Here is a 19,505-nt window from a genome sequence, read left to right as displayed (position 1 = left end):
GTCACTACACAGCAAATGACTTTTAAAGACAAAATCGTCCGGCTTTTAGAAATGCTTATTTAGAATCATAACTTTGTATGATTTAGATATTATTTATGTAATTATTGTACCCTTAATCGATCACACATGTACAATTTTTTTAGTTTATCTATTATTATTATGCACAGTTTAATTGAATACATATATAAAGGTAATATAAATATGCTTAAGAATTAATAGACAAAGCTATAAAATGACTGCATGTGAGCTTAAATGTTCAATTCTCTCTATACCTTTATTAACTGTATAAACTAACTTCACAACTATTACTTGCACTGATATAGTACTTTTTCAGACTTTTTCATTTAGTTGTCCTCTTTCATAGACAGCTATTTTCTTCTTGTTGTGTAAATTTGTTTAAATTCTTTATATTTTTCAATCTCTTAATATTCTGTAGTGAATCCTGCTGCTTCTCTCATGAGAAATGAACCTCAGTTTCCCTCTTTCTCAGCCTGTGATTGGTTGTTCGCTGCTGATGTCACTCCTAAACTCCTAAACTCAGGATCAAAGCCTGAGCTGACAGAGAATGTTGATGAACAGCATCATGGTACCAACAAAGCCTGGTTGGATTGGTTTGGTTTTGTCAACTCGTCCTGTAACCCTGAGTTTGTTCATCATGGTACAGGCCCCTGATGTTGTTCGACCTGTTTCAACACACCTTGATCAGAAGCTCCACCCTCTTACAACACTAACCAGGAAGAGACTGACTTGTTATTTCTCTTTTCTGCCATACTGACTTTGTCTCGACAAAAGCAATAAAGAATCAGAGATCAGTGGAGTACGAAGGAAAAAACTTTAGAGAGGAATTTGAGAAGTATCTTTCTGAACAAGTTTGTTTCTGATCTTTGTGATTCTCATGGTGATTTGTTTTTTAAACCGTCGTTCAGAAAGTGAAAGTAAAGTTTAGATTGCTGGAGCTCAAGCAGTGAAAATGGCTTCACTAAATGTATCTGCAGAAGAACTGTCTTGTCCTGTGTGCTGTGAAATCTACAAGGTTCCTGTTCTTTTATCCTGTAGTCACAGTTTCTGTAAAGAGTGTCTTCAACAGTTCTGGAGAATCAAGGAATCTCAGGAGTGTCCTGTCTGCAGGAAAAGAGCCTCAAGAGAACCTCCTCCAGTTAATCTTGTGTTAAAAAACTTGTGTGAGTCGTTCCTGAAGGCGAGAAATGAGAGGCGTTCATCAGGGTCTGAGGAGATCTGCAGTTTACACAGTGAGAAACTCAAACTCTTCTGTCTGGAGGACAAACAGCCTGTGTGTTTAGTGTGCAGAGATTCAAAACAACATGACAATCATAAATTCAGACCCATCAGTGAAGTGGTTTCATCATATAAGGTAAGACAAATGTCTTGGGAGCCCTGCAGGAGCAACACTCAACAAATTTGCTCATTTGACTCATTTGCAACAAATGTCGCTCAAATTTGCTCTTTTAAAGGGGTCATATGATAGTCAAGTCAAGTTTATTTATATAGCGCTTTTCACAATACAGATTGTATCAAAGCAGCTTCACAGTATTAAATTAAAATAATACATCAATGTTTGTTTTTAGTGGAAAACGTCCACGTTTGGATAATGCTGATCAATAGTATTGTTGATTGATTAATTAAATTAAATATCCCCAAATATCCCCAACTGAGCAAGCCAAAGGCAACAGTGGCAGGGAACCGAAAAACTCCATCAGGTGACCTAATGGAGAGAAAAAAAACCTTGGGAGAACCCAGGCTCAGTCGGGGGCCAGTTCTCCTCTGGCGTTTATGAACTAGAGGTCGGATTTAACTGTAAGATTAAAAGTATTATATGAATGCCTGGCTGAAGAGATGCGTCTTTAATCTAGTTTTAAACTGGGAGAGCGAGTCTGAGCAATGAACAGTATCAGGAAGACTATTCCAGAGTTTTGGAGCTAAATGTGAAAATGCTCTCCCTCCTTTAGTGGATCTGGATATCCTAGGTATGACCAAAAGCCTTGAATTTAGTGATCTTAAAGAGTGCGATGGATTATAGGGCGATAGAAGATCTGTTAAATAGACTGGAGCTAAGCCGTTTTGGCTTTATAAGTCAGTAGCAATACCTTGTAAGTAATAAGGAACTTTATAGGTAGCCAATGTGGTGATGATAAAATTGGTGTTATATGATCATATTTTCTTGATCTAGTAAGAACTCTAGTGGCAGCATTTTGGACCAACTGTAGCTTGTTTATTGAGGATGCAGGACAACCGGCTAATAAAGCATTACAGTAATCTAGTCTCGAGGTCATGAATGCATGAACTAACTTTTCTGCATCAGAAACTGATAGCATGTTACGTAGCTTAGCAATGTTTCTAAGGTGGAAAAAGGCTGTTCTTGTAACATATGAAATATGATTTTCAAAAGACAGGTTGCAGTCTAGTATAACACCCAGGTCTTTTACTGTAGAGGATAAAGTAACAGGACATCCTACGATGTTAAAGTTGTAGTGTGAGAGGTTTTGTGGACGGTTTTTTGAACCGATAAGTATTACCTCTGTCTTGTCTGGATTTAATAAAAGAAAATTGCGCGTCATCCAATCTTTTATATCTTTAACACACTCTGTCAATTTGGATAATTTAGCGTTTTCATCTGGCCGTGATGAAATATAGATTTGAGTGTCATCAGCATAACAATGGAAACTAATTCCATGTTTCCTTATAATATTTCCAAGTGGCAGCATATATATTGAGAATAACAGAGGGCCCAACACAGATCCCTGCGTCACTCCATAGTTTACTGGAGTTATGATCGATTTTTCTCCATTTAAATAGACAAAATGGTAGCTTAATGCTTGTCCTTGAACACCAGTATAATTTTGTAGATAGTGATAGTTCTAAAAAGAACATTATTTCATGTATTTGGTTTAATGCAATAGGCTTACGGGGTTTTAAGTTAAAAAAAGTCATAATTGTAATATTTATTAATTTTATTATTGCTCCTCTATACCCCGCCTTTCTGAAACACGTAGATTTTTACAAAGCTCATAGTAATGAAAAGCACGGTGTGCTCTGATTGGCCAGATTTGTGGCGGCATGTTTGAATGAAGCGTTATAGGAAGGCGTGACTGAACCTTAACTTTTACAAAGAATATCTCTTTGGGTTTGAGACTTTGAGCTTTGTAACACTGCAGATCTTAAACAGCCACTAAAGAAAAAGAAAAACAAGAAATCACATCATATGACCCCTTTAATAATGATATTTTCTCTTGAAGAGTTGGATAGCCGCAGGGGAAAAGCACAGAGCTGCAGGTGTCGAAGAGCCGTTAATCCACTAGTTCAGGCTTGTTTCAGCGGCGAGCAGAAAGGCTCCAATCTTCTTCTCTTTGGAGACAGTGAGGAGATGATCTTCACACTTGAAGGAGAAAACTTCTGATGAAAATAGTTTTCAGCACGACTTAAATATGCAGTCGGCTGAAAAGCCATTTGTCTGTACAGGCGCACAGACGTGAACCAATCAGGCTTCATATCAGTATTCAGTGTTGATTTGACTGAACAGGGCTGCAGTGATCAGGACTGGATGTGTTTAGACCAGCTGAACTACATTATAATACAGTTTCATAGATCTGAGGAATTAATAACTACGGGGGCAAATACATTTTCACACAGGCCCAGTTGGTATTGGAGAACTTTTTGTTTCAATAAATAACATTGTCATTTACAAACTGTACTTTATGTTTACTCAGATTGCAATTTCTGAATCAATTTAGTATGAGATATACACAAAAACAGAAGAAATCAGGATGGGGGCAAATACTTTTTCACTGCATTATATGATCATATCACTGTATTGTCTTCTCTTCGCTGTAATCTGGAGTTGTATGTATTTATGTTAAATTCTAGAAGGATCTCAATACAGCACTGAAGTCCTTACAGGAGAAACTTAAACGCAATGAAAAAATGAAAGCAGAGTTTGAGAAAACAGTTTTACACATCGAGGTGAGGAAACAGAAACGAGAGTCATTTTTATTACAGCTGTTGGATCACTATATACAGTTATGATTTGATATAATGGATTACAGTTTATTATTTCTGTAAATGACTAGCAGCAATCTGCTTCTGGATCCGTTTTATGTCGGGTATCCGAGTTTATCTTGGATATTAATGATGTGTGTCGATTGAGATGATTGAAGTGAATGTGCTTTGATTTCAGTCTCAAGCTGAGCACACAGAGCGTCAGATTAAACAGCAGTTTGAGAAGCTTCATCAGTTTCTCAGAGATGAAGAAGAAGCTACAGTCACTGCACTGAGGGAGGAAGAGGAGCAGAAGAAGCAGAGGATGAAGGAGAAGCTGGAGGAGATGAACACGCACATCTCAGCTCTTTCACACACAATCAAAGACATGGAGGAGATGATGAAAGCCAATGACGTCTGCTTTCTGAAGGTCTGATTTCAGATCATTGGTTGATTGATTGATGATTGATCGAGTTCTTGATGATAAATGGTGTGTTTGTTCTGCAGGAGTTTCCAGTCTCAATGGAAAGGTGAGTGATCTGCTCCTGTCTCTGGTCTCTCTGGTTCTGATCCAAAGCCACTGCAGTTCTGACTCCTGAATGTTCTTCCAGAGTCCAGAGCTCACAGCCGGATCCACAGATGGCTTCTGGAGCTTTGATTCATGTGTCACGATACTTGGGCAACCTGCCGTTCAGAGTCTGGAAGAAGATGCAGGACATCGTCCAAAACAGTGAGTCTGACAGCAGGAGATCTGAGCTGGACATGATGGGTGGGTGGAGAGTTAGAGGCTCTTCATGACAGAGATAGATAGATAGATAGATAGATAGATAGATAGATAGATAGATAGATAGATAGATAGATAGATGAGTCTGATGTTTGTTAGGAGGTTACAATTTAAAAAAAAATAGTCTCAGAATAATAATAATAATAATAATAATAACTAGAATGTACATTTCCTGAAGAAAATATGAGTGGAGCTTGCAGTGGCAAAACTTGAAACTAGGTAGATGCTGACACAATTAGCATTTTGCTAACATGATGTTAAAACATTTATCATGTTGTTAACATGATTAGCATGTACATAGCATTATGCTTACATGATTATCATTTTGCACACGTGCTTTTAACCAAATGCTAACAAGATTAGCATGTTGCTAGCATGATGTTAACACAATCACCATGTTGCTTGCATGTTTTAGCAAGATGCTAATATGATTAACATGATGCTAGCATAGTTAACATGTTTTTAACATGGTGCTAACGTGATTAGCATGCTGCTACTACGTTTTAGTTAGCATTGTTGACATGTTTCAACACTTAGTTAATCGGTATCTGCATGTAGCTATTCTGCTAGCATGTGAAGTATGATGGAAGTCCTGTTTGCTAGCATTAGTCAAAGGAGCCAAGCACCATGTCTCTATGTTCTGGTGCAGAGATATAGGTCTTGCTGAACAGTTGCTAGGGTACTCTGTCTAGTTGCTAGGGAGTGGCTTGGCAGCTGCCAATGATGTTACTTCAAAGGCTGCTTGACAGTATGAATGATATAAACCAACCGCAACTCCTCTATGACATTCAGATTAGAAGATATCCCTCTTTGGATTTGGGTTGCTAGGGTGCTCGACAATGGTTGCTAGGGCGTGGCTAGGAAGTGTTGAAGGTGATTCATGTTTGTAAGTCAAACACAACAGACAGTCATAATAAACTAATTTAAAATAAAACACATATAAGACAAACACTATAAGAGCCAATAAAATGAAGATGATCAGATGCTGAAGATCAGACACAAACTTACAGTTCTTCATCTACAGCATAAATCGTCTCAGGTTACGACTGTAACCTATGTTCCCTGAGAACAGGGAACGAGACACTACGTCAGAATGACGCTATGGGGAACGCCTCAGGCGTGACAGGTGTCTGAAATCAATATCAAATCACGGCAATCACATTGACCGGCGACAGCCCGTGAATCATTAACGTGAATGATTAACATGCGACCTGCAAGTATAAAAGGGCGCCTTGCAAACATGACAACATCCTATCGTCTGAAGGGACTGTTGCAGGCAGGCCCCGAGGCATGGCAGGAAGACGTAGTGTCTCGTTCCCTGTTCTCAGGGAACATAGGTTACAGTCGTAACCTGAGACGTTCCCTTTCGAAAGGGAACTCTACACTACGTCAGAATGACGCTATGGGGAACGATATACCAACGCCACCATGCTAAGGGGAGTGCATGCCAAAGGCAGTGACAACTGTCAGAACCGGCAATTCAAATGAACGCTAGTACCACTCACCCCCAGGTCACACTGAGCTGTCAGTGACAGCACTCCCTACGGTCATAGCCCAAGCTAAATGACACCACAGAAAACCTCCATAAACATAGTTTAGTGAAAGGTCTACCTGGGCCTGCTCAAGGGCCTAGGACCACAACTTCAACTTCTTAGAAGGGGTCCCTTCTAGGGAATGTGGCTAGGGAACCTGAGGGAACCCCAGCCAGTCACTATTCAGGGGAACGTGCCACCTGAAATGCCACCAGGCAGGCCTGACCTGGTGTCACCATATAAGACACTACAGTCTGGCCACTTCCTGTCTGTCCGAAGACAGAGCCTCTGGACACTTGCCTTTAGGAAGGCATCCAACCCGAGGGACTGCGAAGCAGGCAGTAAACCACTCGGACCGGATCTCAGAGACGGGATATCCTGGAGAGTATGACTCAGCATAGTGCTTTACAACCCTTGCCAGCGAGGGGAGTTTCTCTACTCGATCCACGGATCAACCCAGTGTTTGTGTTTCAAAACACTAAGGAGGCCTGTGAGGGCCTAAGGACTGATCTAACTGGGAGGCCTCATGAGAGGCCTACGACCGACTGATCAGACTCAGGAGACCACATACTCATACTGACCCTCAGTGAGGGGAGCATTAGATCTACCTGGTAGGCAACCAGGCTGTAGCAGGATAAAGAGGTTCCAGGAGGGAACCCGTAGCAGAGAATACAAACTTGAGTCGAGCCAGTGCGCAAGCTCACCTTCGGTAGCTGCCTGATAAGGTCTGCTAAACTGAAAGTAAGCGGCCACTAGCTTACAAAACCCAGCACCACAGTGAAACTACTCAGGGAGACCTGGAGAGGCCTACTACCTGACAACCACAGTATGTGGGAGCTCACCTTCAGAGAGGCCTGGTGAAGCCTACTATCTGATAACCACAAAACGTGGGAGCTCACTTTCAGAGAGGCCTGGAGAGGCCTACTACCTGACAACCACAGTATGTGGGAGCTCACCTTCAGAGAGGCCTGGTGAAGCCTACTATCTGATAACCACAAAACGTGGGAGCTCACTTTCAGAGAGGCCTGGAGAGGCCTACTACCTGAAAAACCATGCTCAGTGGAACACACAGTAAGTGGGAGCTAACCCTTCAAGGAGGCCTGGAGAGGCCTACTACATGACAACCACAGTATGTGGGAGCTCAACTTCAGGGAGGCCTAGTGAGGCCTACTACCTGATAACCACAGCGCATGGGAGTTCACTTACAGAGAGGCCTGGAGAGGCCTACTACATGACAACCACAGTATGCGGGGGCTCAACTTCAGGGAGGCCTAGTGAGGCCTACTACCTGATAACCACAGTGCATGGGAGTTCACTTACAGAGAGGCCTGGAGAGGCCTGCTACATGACAACCACAAAACGTGGGAGCTCAACTTAAGGGAGGCCTACTGAAGCCTACCACAGTACATGGGAGTTCGCTTACAGAGAGGCCTAGAGAGGCCTACTACCCATTACCAGAAAAACCACATTAAGTGGAAACTCAAAGTATGTTGGAACTCAACTCCAGGGAGGCCTGGTGAGGCCTACTACCAGAGAACCATGACATGAAGGAGCTTACTTTCAGGGAGGCCTGGAGAGGCCTACTACCTGAAAACCACAGCTGACATTGGGCCAGACTGGCATTCCAGTTGACTGTCTATGGGGCTTTGCCTTCAGGGAGGCCTTATGAGGCCTACTAACTGATAGTTCAACCTCAGGGCCACTTAGTACCACAGTATGAGGGATTTAGCCCTCAGGGAGGCCTAGTAAAGCCTACTACCTGACCCCCACAAAAAATGTGGGAGCCCATCTCCAGGGAGGCCTGAAGAGGCCTACTTCCTGAAACAGTCTAATCAGCTGGATGTGACTGCTGCTGGGGACTCGCCTAACAGGGAGGCCCGGTCGAGCCTACTAGCTGATAGCGAGTCTTTCTGCTACTTTAATGAACACTGCTGGAACCATACTAATAAAAAACTTTCCTAAAGTTTTGACCTAGTGTATGCTCCACAATGTTGTGACCCACCTCCGAGGAGGCCTGTTAAGACCTACTACTCGGTAGTGAGTCTTCTGCCCGAACTACCAGGGCCAACCAACGAAGGTGAGCTGGCCTAGGAGCCCTATCTTAGGGGCTACCCGGTCAAGGAGGCCTGCTGGGGCCTACTACCTAACTGTGCAGCCTTCAAGGCAGAAAAACTGTTACTACAGCACTTACAGCATCCTGGCACCTAATCACATTGCCAAAGGCAGTGTACTCAGCAAAAAGCAATACCCTCATAGCAGGGGAGTACAACATACGCCACTCTGCCTAGTGGAGGCCCCATTTTAAGGGCCTACCTACTAAATGCATGGGCATCAGCTCATGGCAATGCTCTGGCTTCAAGGGAGCGGAGTTCAAATACCGGAATGAAATGTAGTTAGAACTCCCTACTCACCCGGAGCCATCGTGGTGTGAGGTAGATAATACAGAGCTGAGAATGGATTACTCAAAACTACCCCGCGTTTAGTGGGGGAGAAACACCATATGCCCCTGAAATGTTAGACAGGGAGCGGGCCTGCAAGTGGCTCCAAAGGGTGACAGGGATTTGTCCTGTGCCCAGCCTGGGGAAGCGGAGCTTGCTTGCAAGCCAACCAACCTTCACCCATCGTTCGAGTGGTTCAGCTCAACGGGCTGAGTGGAGCCAGCTCTAGAGGCCTAAAAACAAGTAGCTCTGTTCGACAGGGTCTGGCAAACTATCACATCGCAGAGCGAAAGACAGCCTGACCCGCCTGAAGGATCATACCTCAACTACCACCCTGCATTACTCTATCACCCCTGAATGCAGTGAAAGGGGCGGGCCTTGGCCAACAACTCCCATTTAAGGGAGGAGGCTGAAATCTAGGGGAGGAAGCCTAACACATAATGAATGCGGCAGCTATACTTAGCAGAACGCCTCCAACATCCCAAACATAGCCTAGGCCAGCTACAGAGGCGGCCCGGGTTAGGGCCGACCCATAAGCATAGATCTACCTGAGGGCTCAGAGGAGCCAAAGCCAACTTGATTGAGAGGCTGTGAAACACTCAACCTACTGACACCTTACAGAGCTCAGGGGAGCGAAGTACTCAGGATACAAATGTCACAAACTGATAGGTAAGACATAAGATCTATCTGAAGCGCCAGCGTCAGTCTAAACCTAAACAAAAAAGCTTTTTTTTTTTTTTTTTTTAGGAAGACCAACTACTCTACCCCTGGGTGGCTAATAGCCCTGAGGCTAAACAGAAATGAGCGGCGGCCCACCACGCATAAAAAATGTTATGACCGGAAGGCCATCACACACTCAGCACGGAAGCCAAATCTTCTTTGAGCTTCTCCCTAATTCGTTCCAGCCACCAACTGAGGGGAGGCTTCAGGGCCCTGAAGTCCAAAACTTACCTTAGGACTTGCCTTAAGTGTGCGCTTCATTTTCTAATTGCCGTTAATGCTTGACATTAAGACCAGACAAAACAGTCCCTGAAGACGAAAAGATGTTGTCATGTTTGCAAGGCGCCCTTTTATACTTGCAGGTCGCATGTTAATCATTCACGTTAATGATTCACGGGCTGTCGCCGGTCAATGTGATTGCCGTGATTTGATATTGATTTCAGACACCTGTCACGCCTGAGGCGTTCCCCATAGCGTCATTCTGACGTAGTGTAGAGTTCCCTTTCGAAAGGGAACTCAACAGATCTCATTGATTTATTGTTATTTAACTTTCCCAAAGTATCAGTTTCTCTTTGTAGTGGGTTGGCAGTGTTTATATATTATTTTTTTATTGTGACTGACGTCACAGTAGAATGCGTCCAGTGTAATTTCCGCCTAAGCGACTTAAAAGGTGTGTGGCGCAATATTGTGGGAGACACGCACAAGTTTGTTTGGCGTGGCATTGCTGCGAATGGGAAGAGCTGCTGCACACTGGCTGAGGGTATCGCTTCATGTTATTGGTTCATGTTGCCAATAATCCCCGGTAACAAATCTGGCATCGCGGTCATCCACTTGGAGCTGTACGTCTCATACTGTTCAGTTTTTCCTGTTCATGTTACTGACAATTCCTGGTAGCGAGCTTGGTATCGTGTCCGTGACTTGTGATATGACGAGTTCGGTATGAAATAGGACACATTGTGGAGATTCATCTGGCAGCTGATGGCGCACTAGACCACTGTTTTTTTCCCAGTATTTAAAGTTTATTTAGAATTGTGTGTTTGTTTGGATTTGTTTTGTTTTGTTATGTGAATATTGTATAGTTTATTTTTATTTATTTTTCTCTTGTTTCATTTAGTTGATTTTTGTTAGTTGTATTGTATAGTGTATTTGTTATTTTTTTTATTTTATTTTTTTATTTATTTATTTTTTAATTTTGTTTGGCCATTTAGGGGGCCTGGTACTGGAGGTGACTATATCTCTTATTAGGAGTTGGTGTGATGCAGTGATAGCACAACTTTGGTTGATATGATGGTTGAGTATTACATTTGGCACGCGTGTTACAATTTTCTCGGGTTGCACTTAAATAGCGGAGACTGTTACTTCCAGGCCAAGACTCGTCTAACCAAATCAATCTGGCCCCCCTCCTTATTGTGGCCCTTTTTCTTGTTTGTACTCTGTGTAAGAGGTTATTTTGTTTGGTATTTGTTTCAATTAATGTTTATTTGATGTGTAGATTTATTTTAAAGAAATAAAGAGACCGTGTACCTTACCAGTGCCTATACTTTCATTTAATGAACAACTTGAGCGGGTTTATTCTCATTGATTATAGACGGCGGATGTCCGCCCTGTTACATCTTGATGGACACAAATGTCTGAATCTCATATTTAAGTTGGCTTGAGAAAGCCAACTTACTGAAATCCTATTTAAACTTCTTCTTCTTCTTCTTCTTCTTCTTCTTCTTCTTCTTCTTCTTCTTCTTCTTCTTCTTCTTCTTCTTCTTCTTCTTAGCCAAAATTTTCTGACTCTAACTCCTCCTAGACCGTTAAAGCTATGACCACCAAACTTGGGTCAGACCTTCAGACTGTTCTGACTTAGTGTGCTATATCTTTTCAGACTGATTTGACTTTCAGTTTTCTTTGAACTCTGTTTAACTGCCAGAAGCCCTTGATACTCAATTAAGCTTTAAGCTATTTTATTTCTAACTAATAACTCTATCTATCTATCTATCTATCTATCTATCTATCTATCTATCTATCTATCTATCTATCTATCTATCTATCTATCTATCTATCTATCTATCTATCTATCTATCTATCTATCTAACTTATCTATATTTCTTTCTTTCTAACTAATCTATGTATCTTTTTAACTAAATTTTCTTTTTCTTTCTTTCTTTCTTTCTTTCTTTCTTTCTTTCTTTCTTTCTTTCTTTCTTTCTTTCTTTCTTTTTAACTAATCTATCTTTCTAACTAAATTATCTATCTTTCTTTCTTACTAATCTATCTATCTTTCTAACTAACGTATCTTTCTTTCTTACTAATCTATCTATCTTTCTAAATAACTTATCTATCTTTCTTTATTTCTTACTAATCTATCTTTCTAAGTTATCTATCTATCTTTCTTTCTAACTAATCTATCTATCTTTCTAACTAACTTATCTATATATCTTTCTTTCTTTTTAACTAATCTATCTTTTTTTAACTAACTTATCTATCTTTCTTTCTTACTAATCTATCTATCTATCTTTCTAACTAACTTATCTATCTTTCTTTCTTACTAATCTATCTATCTTGCTAACTAACTTATATATCTTTCTTTCTGTCTTTCTTTCTTTCTTTCTTTCTAACTAATCTATATCTTTCTAACTAACTAACTTATCTATCTATCTTTCTAACTAACTAACTTATCTATCTTTCTTTCTTACTAATCTATCTATCTTTCTAACTAACTTATCTTTCTTTCTTACTAATCTATCTTTCTAACTAACTTATCTTTCTTTCTTACTAATCTATCTATCTTTCTAACTAACTTTTCTTTCTTTCTTTTTAACTAATCTATCTATCTTTCTAACTAACTTATCTTTCTTTCTTACTAATCTATCTTTCTAACTAACTTATCTTTCTTTCTTACTAATCTATCTATCTTTCTAACTAACTTTTCTTTCTTTCTTTCTAACTAATCTATCTATCTTTCTAACTAACTTTTCTTTCTTTCTTTCTTACTAATCTATCTATCTTTCTAACTAAGTTATCTATCTATCTATCTTTCTTTCTTTCTTACTAATCTATCTTTCTTTCTTTTTAACTAATCTATCTATCTTTATAACTAACTTATCTATCTTTCTTTCTTACTTATCTATCTATCTATCTATCTATCTATCTATCTATCTATCTATCTATCTATCTATCTATCTATCTATCTATCTATCTATCTCTATCTTTCTTACTAATCTATCTATCTTTCTTTTTAACTAATTTATCCTTCTAACTTATCTATCTTTCTAACTAACTTATCTATCTTTCTTCCTTACCTATCTATCTATCTATCTATCTATCTATCTATCTATCTATCTATCTATCTATCTATCTATCTATCTATCTATCTATCTATCTATCTATCTAAGTAACTCTATCTTTCTTTCTTACTAATCTATCTATCTTTCTAACTAACTTATCTATCTTACATTCTTTCTAACTAATCTATCTGTTTCTAACTAACTCTTCTATCTGTCTTTATTTCTTACTAATCTATCTATCTTTCTTTCTTTCTAAAAAATCTATCAATCTTTCTAACTAACTTGTATTTCTTTATTTCTTACTAATCTATCTATCTTTCTAACTAACTAACTAACTAACTAACTATCTATCTATCTTTCTTTCTTTTAACTAATCTATCTATCTTTCTAACTAACTTATCTTTCTTTCTTTCTAACTAATCTATCTATCTTTCTAACTAACTCATCTTTCTTTCTTTCTTACTAATCTATCTATCTTTCTAACTAACTTATCTATCTTTCTTTATTTCTTACTAATCTATCTTTCTTTCTTTTTAACTAATCTATCTTTTTTAACTAACTCATCTATCTATCTTTCTTACTAATCTATCTATCTATCTTCCTAACTAACTTATATATCTTTTTTCTTTCTAACTAATCTATCTATCTTTCTAACTAACTTATCTATCTTTCTTTCTTACTAATCTATCTATCTTGCTAACTAACTTATATATCTTTCTTTCTGTCTTTCTTTCTTTCTTTCTAACTAATCTATATCTTTCTAACTAACTAACTTATCTATCTTTCTTTCTTACTAATCTATCTATCTTTCTAACTAACTTATCTTTCTTTCTTTTTAACTAATCTATCTATCTTTCTAACTAACTTATCTTTCTTTCTTACTAATCTATCTTTCTAACTAACTTATCTTTCTTTCTTACTAATCTATCTATCTTTCTAACTAACTTTTTTTTCTTTCTTTCTAACTAATCTATCTATCTTTCTAACTAACTTTTCTTTCTTTCTTTCTTACTAATCTATCTATCTTTCTAACTAAGTTATCTATCTATCTATCTTTCTTTCTTTCTTACTAATCTATCTTTCTTTCTTTTTAACTAATCTATCTATCTTTATAACTAACTTATCTATCTTTCTTTCTTACTAATCTATCTATCTTGCTAACTAACTTATATATCTTTCTTTCTGTCTTTCTTTCTTTCTTTCTAACTAATCTATATCTTTCTAACTAACTAACTTATCTATCTTTCTTTCTTACTAATCTATCTATCTTTCTAACTAACTTATCTTTCTTTCTTTTTAACTAATCTATCTATCTTTCTAACTAACTTATCTTTCTTTCTTACTAATCTATCTTTCTAACTAACTTATCTTTCTTTCTTACTAATCTATCTATCTTTCTAACTAACTTTTTTTTCTTTCTTTCTAACTAATCTATCTATCTTTCTAACTAACTTTTCTTTCTTTCTTTCTTACTAATCTATCTATCTTTCTAACTAAGTTATCTATCTATCTATCTTTCTTTCTTTCTTACTAATCTATCTTTCTTTCTTTTTAACTAATCTATCTATCTTTATAACTAACTTATCTATCTTTCTTTCTTACTTATCTATCTATCTATCTATCTATCTATCTATCTATCTATCTATCTATCTATCTATCTATCTATCTATCTATCTATCTATCTATCTATCTATCTATCTATCTATCTATCTATCTATCTAAGTAACTCTATCTTTCTTTCTTACTAATCTATCTATCTTTCTAACTAACTTATCTATCTTACATTCTTTCTAACTAATCTATCTGTTTCTAACTAACTCTTCTATCTGTCTTTATTTCTTACTAATCTATCTATCTTTCTTTCTTTCTAAAAAATCTATCAATCTTTCTAACTAACTTGTATTTCTTTATTTCTTACTAATCTATCTATCTTTCTAACTAACTAACTAACTAACTATCTATCTATCTTTCTTTCTTTTAACTAATCTATCTATCTTTCTAACTAACTTATCTTTCTTTCTTTCTAACTAATCTATCTATCTTTCTAACTAACTCATCTTTCTTTCTTTCTTACTAATCTATCTATCTTTCTAACTAACTTATCTATCTTTCTTTATTTCTTACTAATCTATCTATCTTTCTAACTAACTTATCTATCTTTCTTTCTTTTTAACTAATCTATCTTTTTTAACTAACTCATCTATCTATCTTTCTTACTAATCTATCTATCTATCTTCCTAACTAACTTGTATATCTTTTTTTCTTTCTAACTAATCTATCTATCTTTCTAACTAACTTATCTATCTTTTCTTCTTACTAATCTATCTATCTTGCTAACTAACTTGTATATCTTTCTGTCTTACTAATCTATCTATCTTTCTAACTAACTAACTTATCTATCTTTCTTTCTTTCTTTTTATCTAATCTATCTATCTTTCTAACTAACTTATCTTTCTTTCTTTCTTTTTAACTAATGTATCTATCTTTCTAACTAACTTATCTATCTTTCTTTATTTCTTACTAATCTATCTATCTTTCTTTCTTTTTAACAAATCTATCCATCTTTCTAACTAACTTATCTTTCTTTCTTACTAATCTATCTATCTTTCTAACTAACTTTTCTTTTTTTCTTTCTTACTAATCTATCTATCTATCTTTCTAACTAACTTATCTATCTTTCTTTCTTACTAATCTATCTATCTATCTATCTTTCTAACTAACTTATCTATCTTTCCTTTTAACTAATCTATCTATCTTTCTAACTAACATATCTATCTATCTTTCTTTCTTACTAATATCTTTCTTCCTTACTAATCTATATATCTGTCCTTTTTTCTTATCTATCTTTCTAACTAACTTATCTATCTTTCTTTCTTTCTTACTAATCTATCTATCTTTCTAACTAACTTATCTTTCTTTCTTTCTTACTAATCTATCTATCTTTCTAAATAACTTATCTATCTTTCTTTATTTCTTACTAATCTATCTTTCTAAGTTATCTATCTATCTTTCTAACTAACTTATCTATATATCTTTCTTTCTTTTTAACTAATCTATCTTTTTTTTACTAACTTATCTATCTTTCTTTCTTACTAATCTATCTATCTATCTTCCTAACTAACTTATATATCTTTTTTCTTTCTAACTAATCTATCTATCTTTCTAACTAACTTATCTATCTTTCTTTCTTACTAATCTATCTATCTTGCTAACTAACTTATATATCTTTCTTTCTGTCTTTCTTTCTTTCTTTCTAACTAATCTATATCTTTCTAACTAACTAATTTATCTATCTTTCTTTCTTTTTAACTAATCTATCTATCTTTCTAACTAACTTATCTTTCTTTCTTACTAATCTATCTTTCTAACTAACTTATCTTTCTTTCTTACTAATCTATCTATCTTTCTAACTAACTTTTCTTTCTTTCTTTCTAACTAATCTATCTATCTTTCTAACTAACTTTTCTTTCTTTCTTTCTTACTAATCTATCTATCTTTCTAACTAAGTTATCTATCTATCTATCTATCTATCTATCTATCTATCTATCTATCTATCTATCTATCTATCTATCTATCTATCTATCTATCTATCTATCTATCTATCTATCTATCTATCTATCTAACTCTATCTATCTTTCTAACTAACTTATCTCTCTTACATTCTTTCTAACTAATCTATCTGTTTCTAACTAACTCTTCTATCTTTCTTTATTTCTTACTAATCTATCTATCTTTCTTTCTTTTTAACAAATCTATCCATCTTTCTAACTAACTTATCTTTCTTTCTTACTAATCTATCTATCTTTCTAACTAACTTTTCTTTCTTTCTTTCTTACTAATCTATCTATCTATCTTTCTAACTAACTTATCTCTCTTACATTCTTTCTAACTAATCTATCTGTTTCTAACTAACTCTTCTATCTTTCTTTATTTCTTACTAATCTATCTATCTTTCTTTCTTTTTAACAAATCTATCCATCTTTCTAACTAACTTATCTTTCTTTCTTACTAATCTATCTATCTTTCTAACTAACTTTTCTTTCTTTCTTTCTTACTAATCTATCTATCTATCTTTCTAACTAACTTATCTATCTTACATTCTTTCTAACTAATCTATCTGTTTCTAACTAACTCTTCTATCTGTCTTTATTTCTTACTAATCTATCTATCTTTCTTTCTTTCTAAAAAATCTATCAATCTTTCTAACTAACTTGTATTTCTTTATTTCTTACTAATCTATCTATCTTTCTAACTAACTAACTAACTATCTATCTATCTTTCTTTCTTTTAACTAATCTATCTATCTTTCTAACTAACTTATCTTTCTTTCTTTCTAACTAATCTATCTATCTTTCTAACTAACTCATCTTTCTTTCTTTCTTACTAATCTATCTATCTTTCTAACTAACTTATCTATCTTTCTTTATTTCTTACTAATCTATCTTTCTTTCTTTTTAACTAATCTATCTTTTTTAACTAACTCATCTATCTATCTTTCTTACTAATCTATCTATCTATCTTCCTAACTAACTTGTATATCTTTTTTTCTTTCTAACTAATCTATCTATCTTTCTAACTAACTTATCTATCTTTTCTTCTTACTAATCTATCTATCTTGATAACTAACTTGTATATCTTTCTTTCTTACTAATCTATCTATCTTTCTAACTAATCTATCTATCTTTCTAACTAACTAACTTATCTATCTTTCTTTCTTTCTTTTTATCTAATCTATCTATCTTTCTAACTAACTTATCTATCTTTATTTCTTACTAATCTATCTATCTTTCTAACTAACTTATCTTTCTTTCTTTCTTTTTAACTAATGTATCTATCTTTCTAACTAACTTATCTATCTTTCTTTATTTCTTACTAATCTATCTATCTTTCTTTCTTTTTAACAAATCTATCCATCTTTCTAACTAACTTATCTTTCTTTCTTACTAATCTATCTTTCTAACTAACTTTTCTTTCTATCTTTCTTTCTAATCTATCTTTCTTCTGACTTATCTATCTTTCATTCTTTCTTACTAATCTATCTATCTTTCTAACTAAAAAACAAACTTATCTATCTTTCTTTCTAACTAATCTATCTATCTATCTATCTTTCTAACTAAAAAAACGAACTTATCTATCTTTCTTTCTTACTAATCTATATATCTTTCTAACTAACTTATCTAGATTTCTTTCTTTCATTTTAACTAATCTATCTATCTTTCTAGCTAACATATATCTTTATTTCTTTTTAACTAATTTATCTTTCTAACTTATCTATCTTTCTATCTATCTATCTTTCTAACTAACTTATCTATCTTTCTTTATTTCTTATTAATCTATCTATCTTTCTTTCTTTCTTTCTTTCTTTCTTTCTTTCTTTCTTTCTTTCTTTTTTTTGAACTAATCTATCTTTCTAACTTTAACCTACTTTAAACATCAAACTACTTTAAACTTCTTCAAACTCTCTGGTCCGGCTTTCTCAAGCCAACTTAAAGTTTGTTGAGACAAACTTTTTTTTCTAGTTAATGTTTGTAGTTGATGCCGTTAAACGCTGATGATAAAAACGAGTGTGAAACTAATAACAGCACTGACAGTGATCAGAGGAAAATGTGTTTGATCAACAGGACGAGTGTCATAATTCATAATAATCTGTGTTGGGTTCACTCTTGATCATTATATGAAGATCAGAATAAAAGCATCTGTTGATTGTGTCTCATCAGCTCCTGTGATTCTGGATCCAAACACTGCAGATCCACATCTCGTCCTGTCTGATGATCTGACCAGTGTGAGATACAGCGGGATCAATCAAACTCTTCCTGATAATCCAGAGAGATTTGACTTGTATGACTGTGTTCTGGGTTCAGAGGGTTTTAACTCAGGAACACACTGCTGGGATGTGGAGATTAAAGAGAGTTTTTGGTGGAGTCTTGGAGTAACTACAGCATCAATCCAGAGGAAGGGAGATTTCTTCGACTCTGATGTCTGGAGTGTGCAGTATAATTCACACAGACTGTCTTTTGGTTCTGGTTTTCTTGTTAATCAGAATCTTGATCATGTGAGAGTGAATCTGGACTATGACGGAGGAACGGTGTCGTTCTCTGATCCTGTAACTAACACACATCTACACACATTCACAGCCACCTTCACTCACACACTCTTTCCATTCTTCTGGTGTTCTATTGGCTCTCTGAGGATCTTACCGGTCAATAGTCAGTAAACGTCACTCCTGTAGATCTGGATCTTCCTGCTTTCATCATGTTTCCAATATTTAATCCATATCACATGAGTAAGAGCATAGATATCATATATAAACGCTAGATGTCTTATGGCACATTCACTTCCGGCATCGCCGTTCGGCCATCTTGTGTCAGTGCTCTGTGCATTAAGGTGAATGATCAGCACGCACACAAATCCTCTTATCTCGCTGAAATATTGACGGATTTACAAACGGTTTGGTTTCTTACAAACGTTATTAACGTGGCTATAATTCCGAATGCTTAAACATGTATGTTATAATTTTTCATATGTATGCAGTTTATGTATGTAGTGTCATAACTACATCTCTGACGTTCATAACAAACCAAACCGTTTGAAAATCGGTAGAAAATTGAGCAAGTTATGGTTATTTAAACGTATATGCACCATTAAACGAGTGAGCGAGTCCACTGTCGCAAGATGGCCGCCGTGTGCGGACTTCGATCTCCATTGGCCAGCAGCGCGCACGAGACATCTAGCCTTTATATGATATCTATGAGTAAGAGTGCTG

General features: G+C 35.8%; 1 protein-coding gene across 1 annotated transcript; it reads left to right on the top strand.

Moving 5' to 3' along the window:
* The first annotated feature begins 939 nt into the window (after positions 1 to 939).
* LOC308680165 (nuclear factor 7, brain-like) lies at positions 940 to 19,095 on the top strand. Its single transcript, XM_081348129.1, has 6 exons — positions 940 to 1,372; positions 3,883 to 3,978; positions 4,193 to 4,423; positions 4,501 to 4,523; positions 4,605 to 4,723; positions 18,460 to 19,095. The coding sequence occupies exons 1-6, from the start codon at positions 971 to 973 to the stop codon at positions 18,954 to 18,956; spliced, it is 1,368 nt and encodes a 455-aa protein (XP_081204255.1). The 5' UTR covers positions 940 to 970; the 3' UTR covers positions 18,957 to 19,095.
* Positions 19,096 to 19,505: the final 410 nt, after the last annotated feature.

This window comes from Scardinius erythrophthalmus (genome assembly GCF_964197995.2).
Source record: "Scardinius erythrophthalmus genome assembly, chromosome: 20".
NCBI lineage: Eukaryota > Metazoa > Chordata > Actinopteri > Cypriniformes > Leuciscidae > Scardinius > Scardinius erythrophthalmus.
The sequence above is the reverse complement of the archived record's forward strand: the minus strand, read 5'-3'. Positions and strand labels throughout refer to the sequence as shown.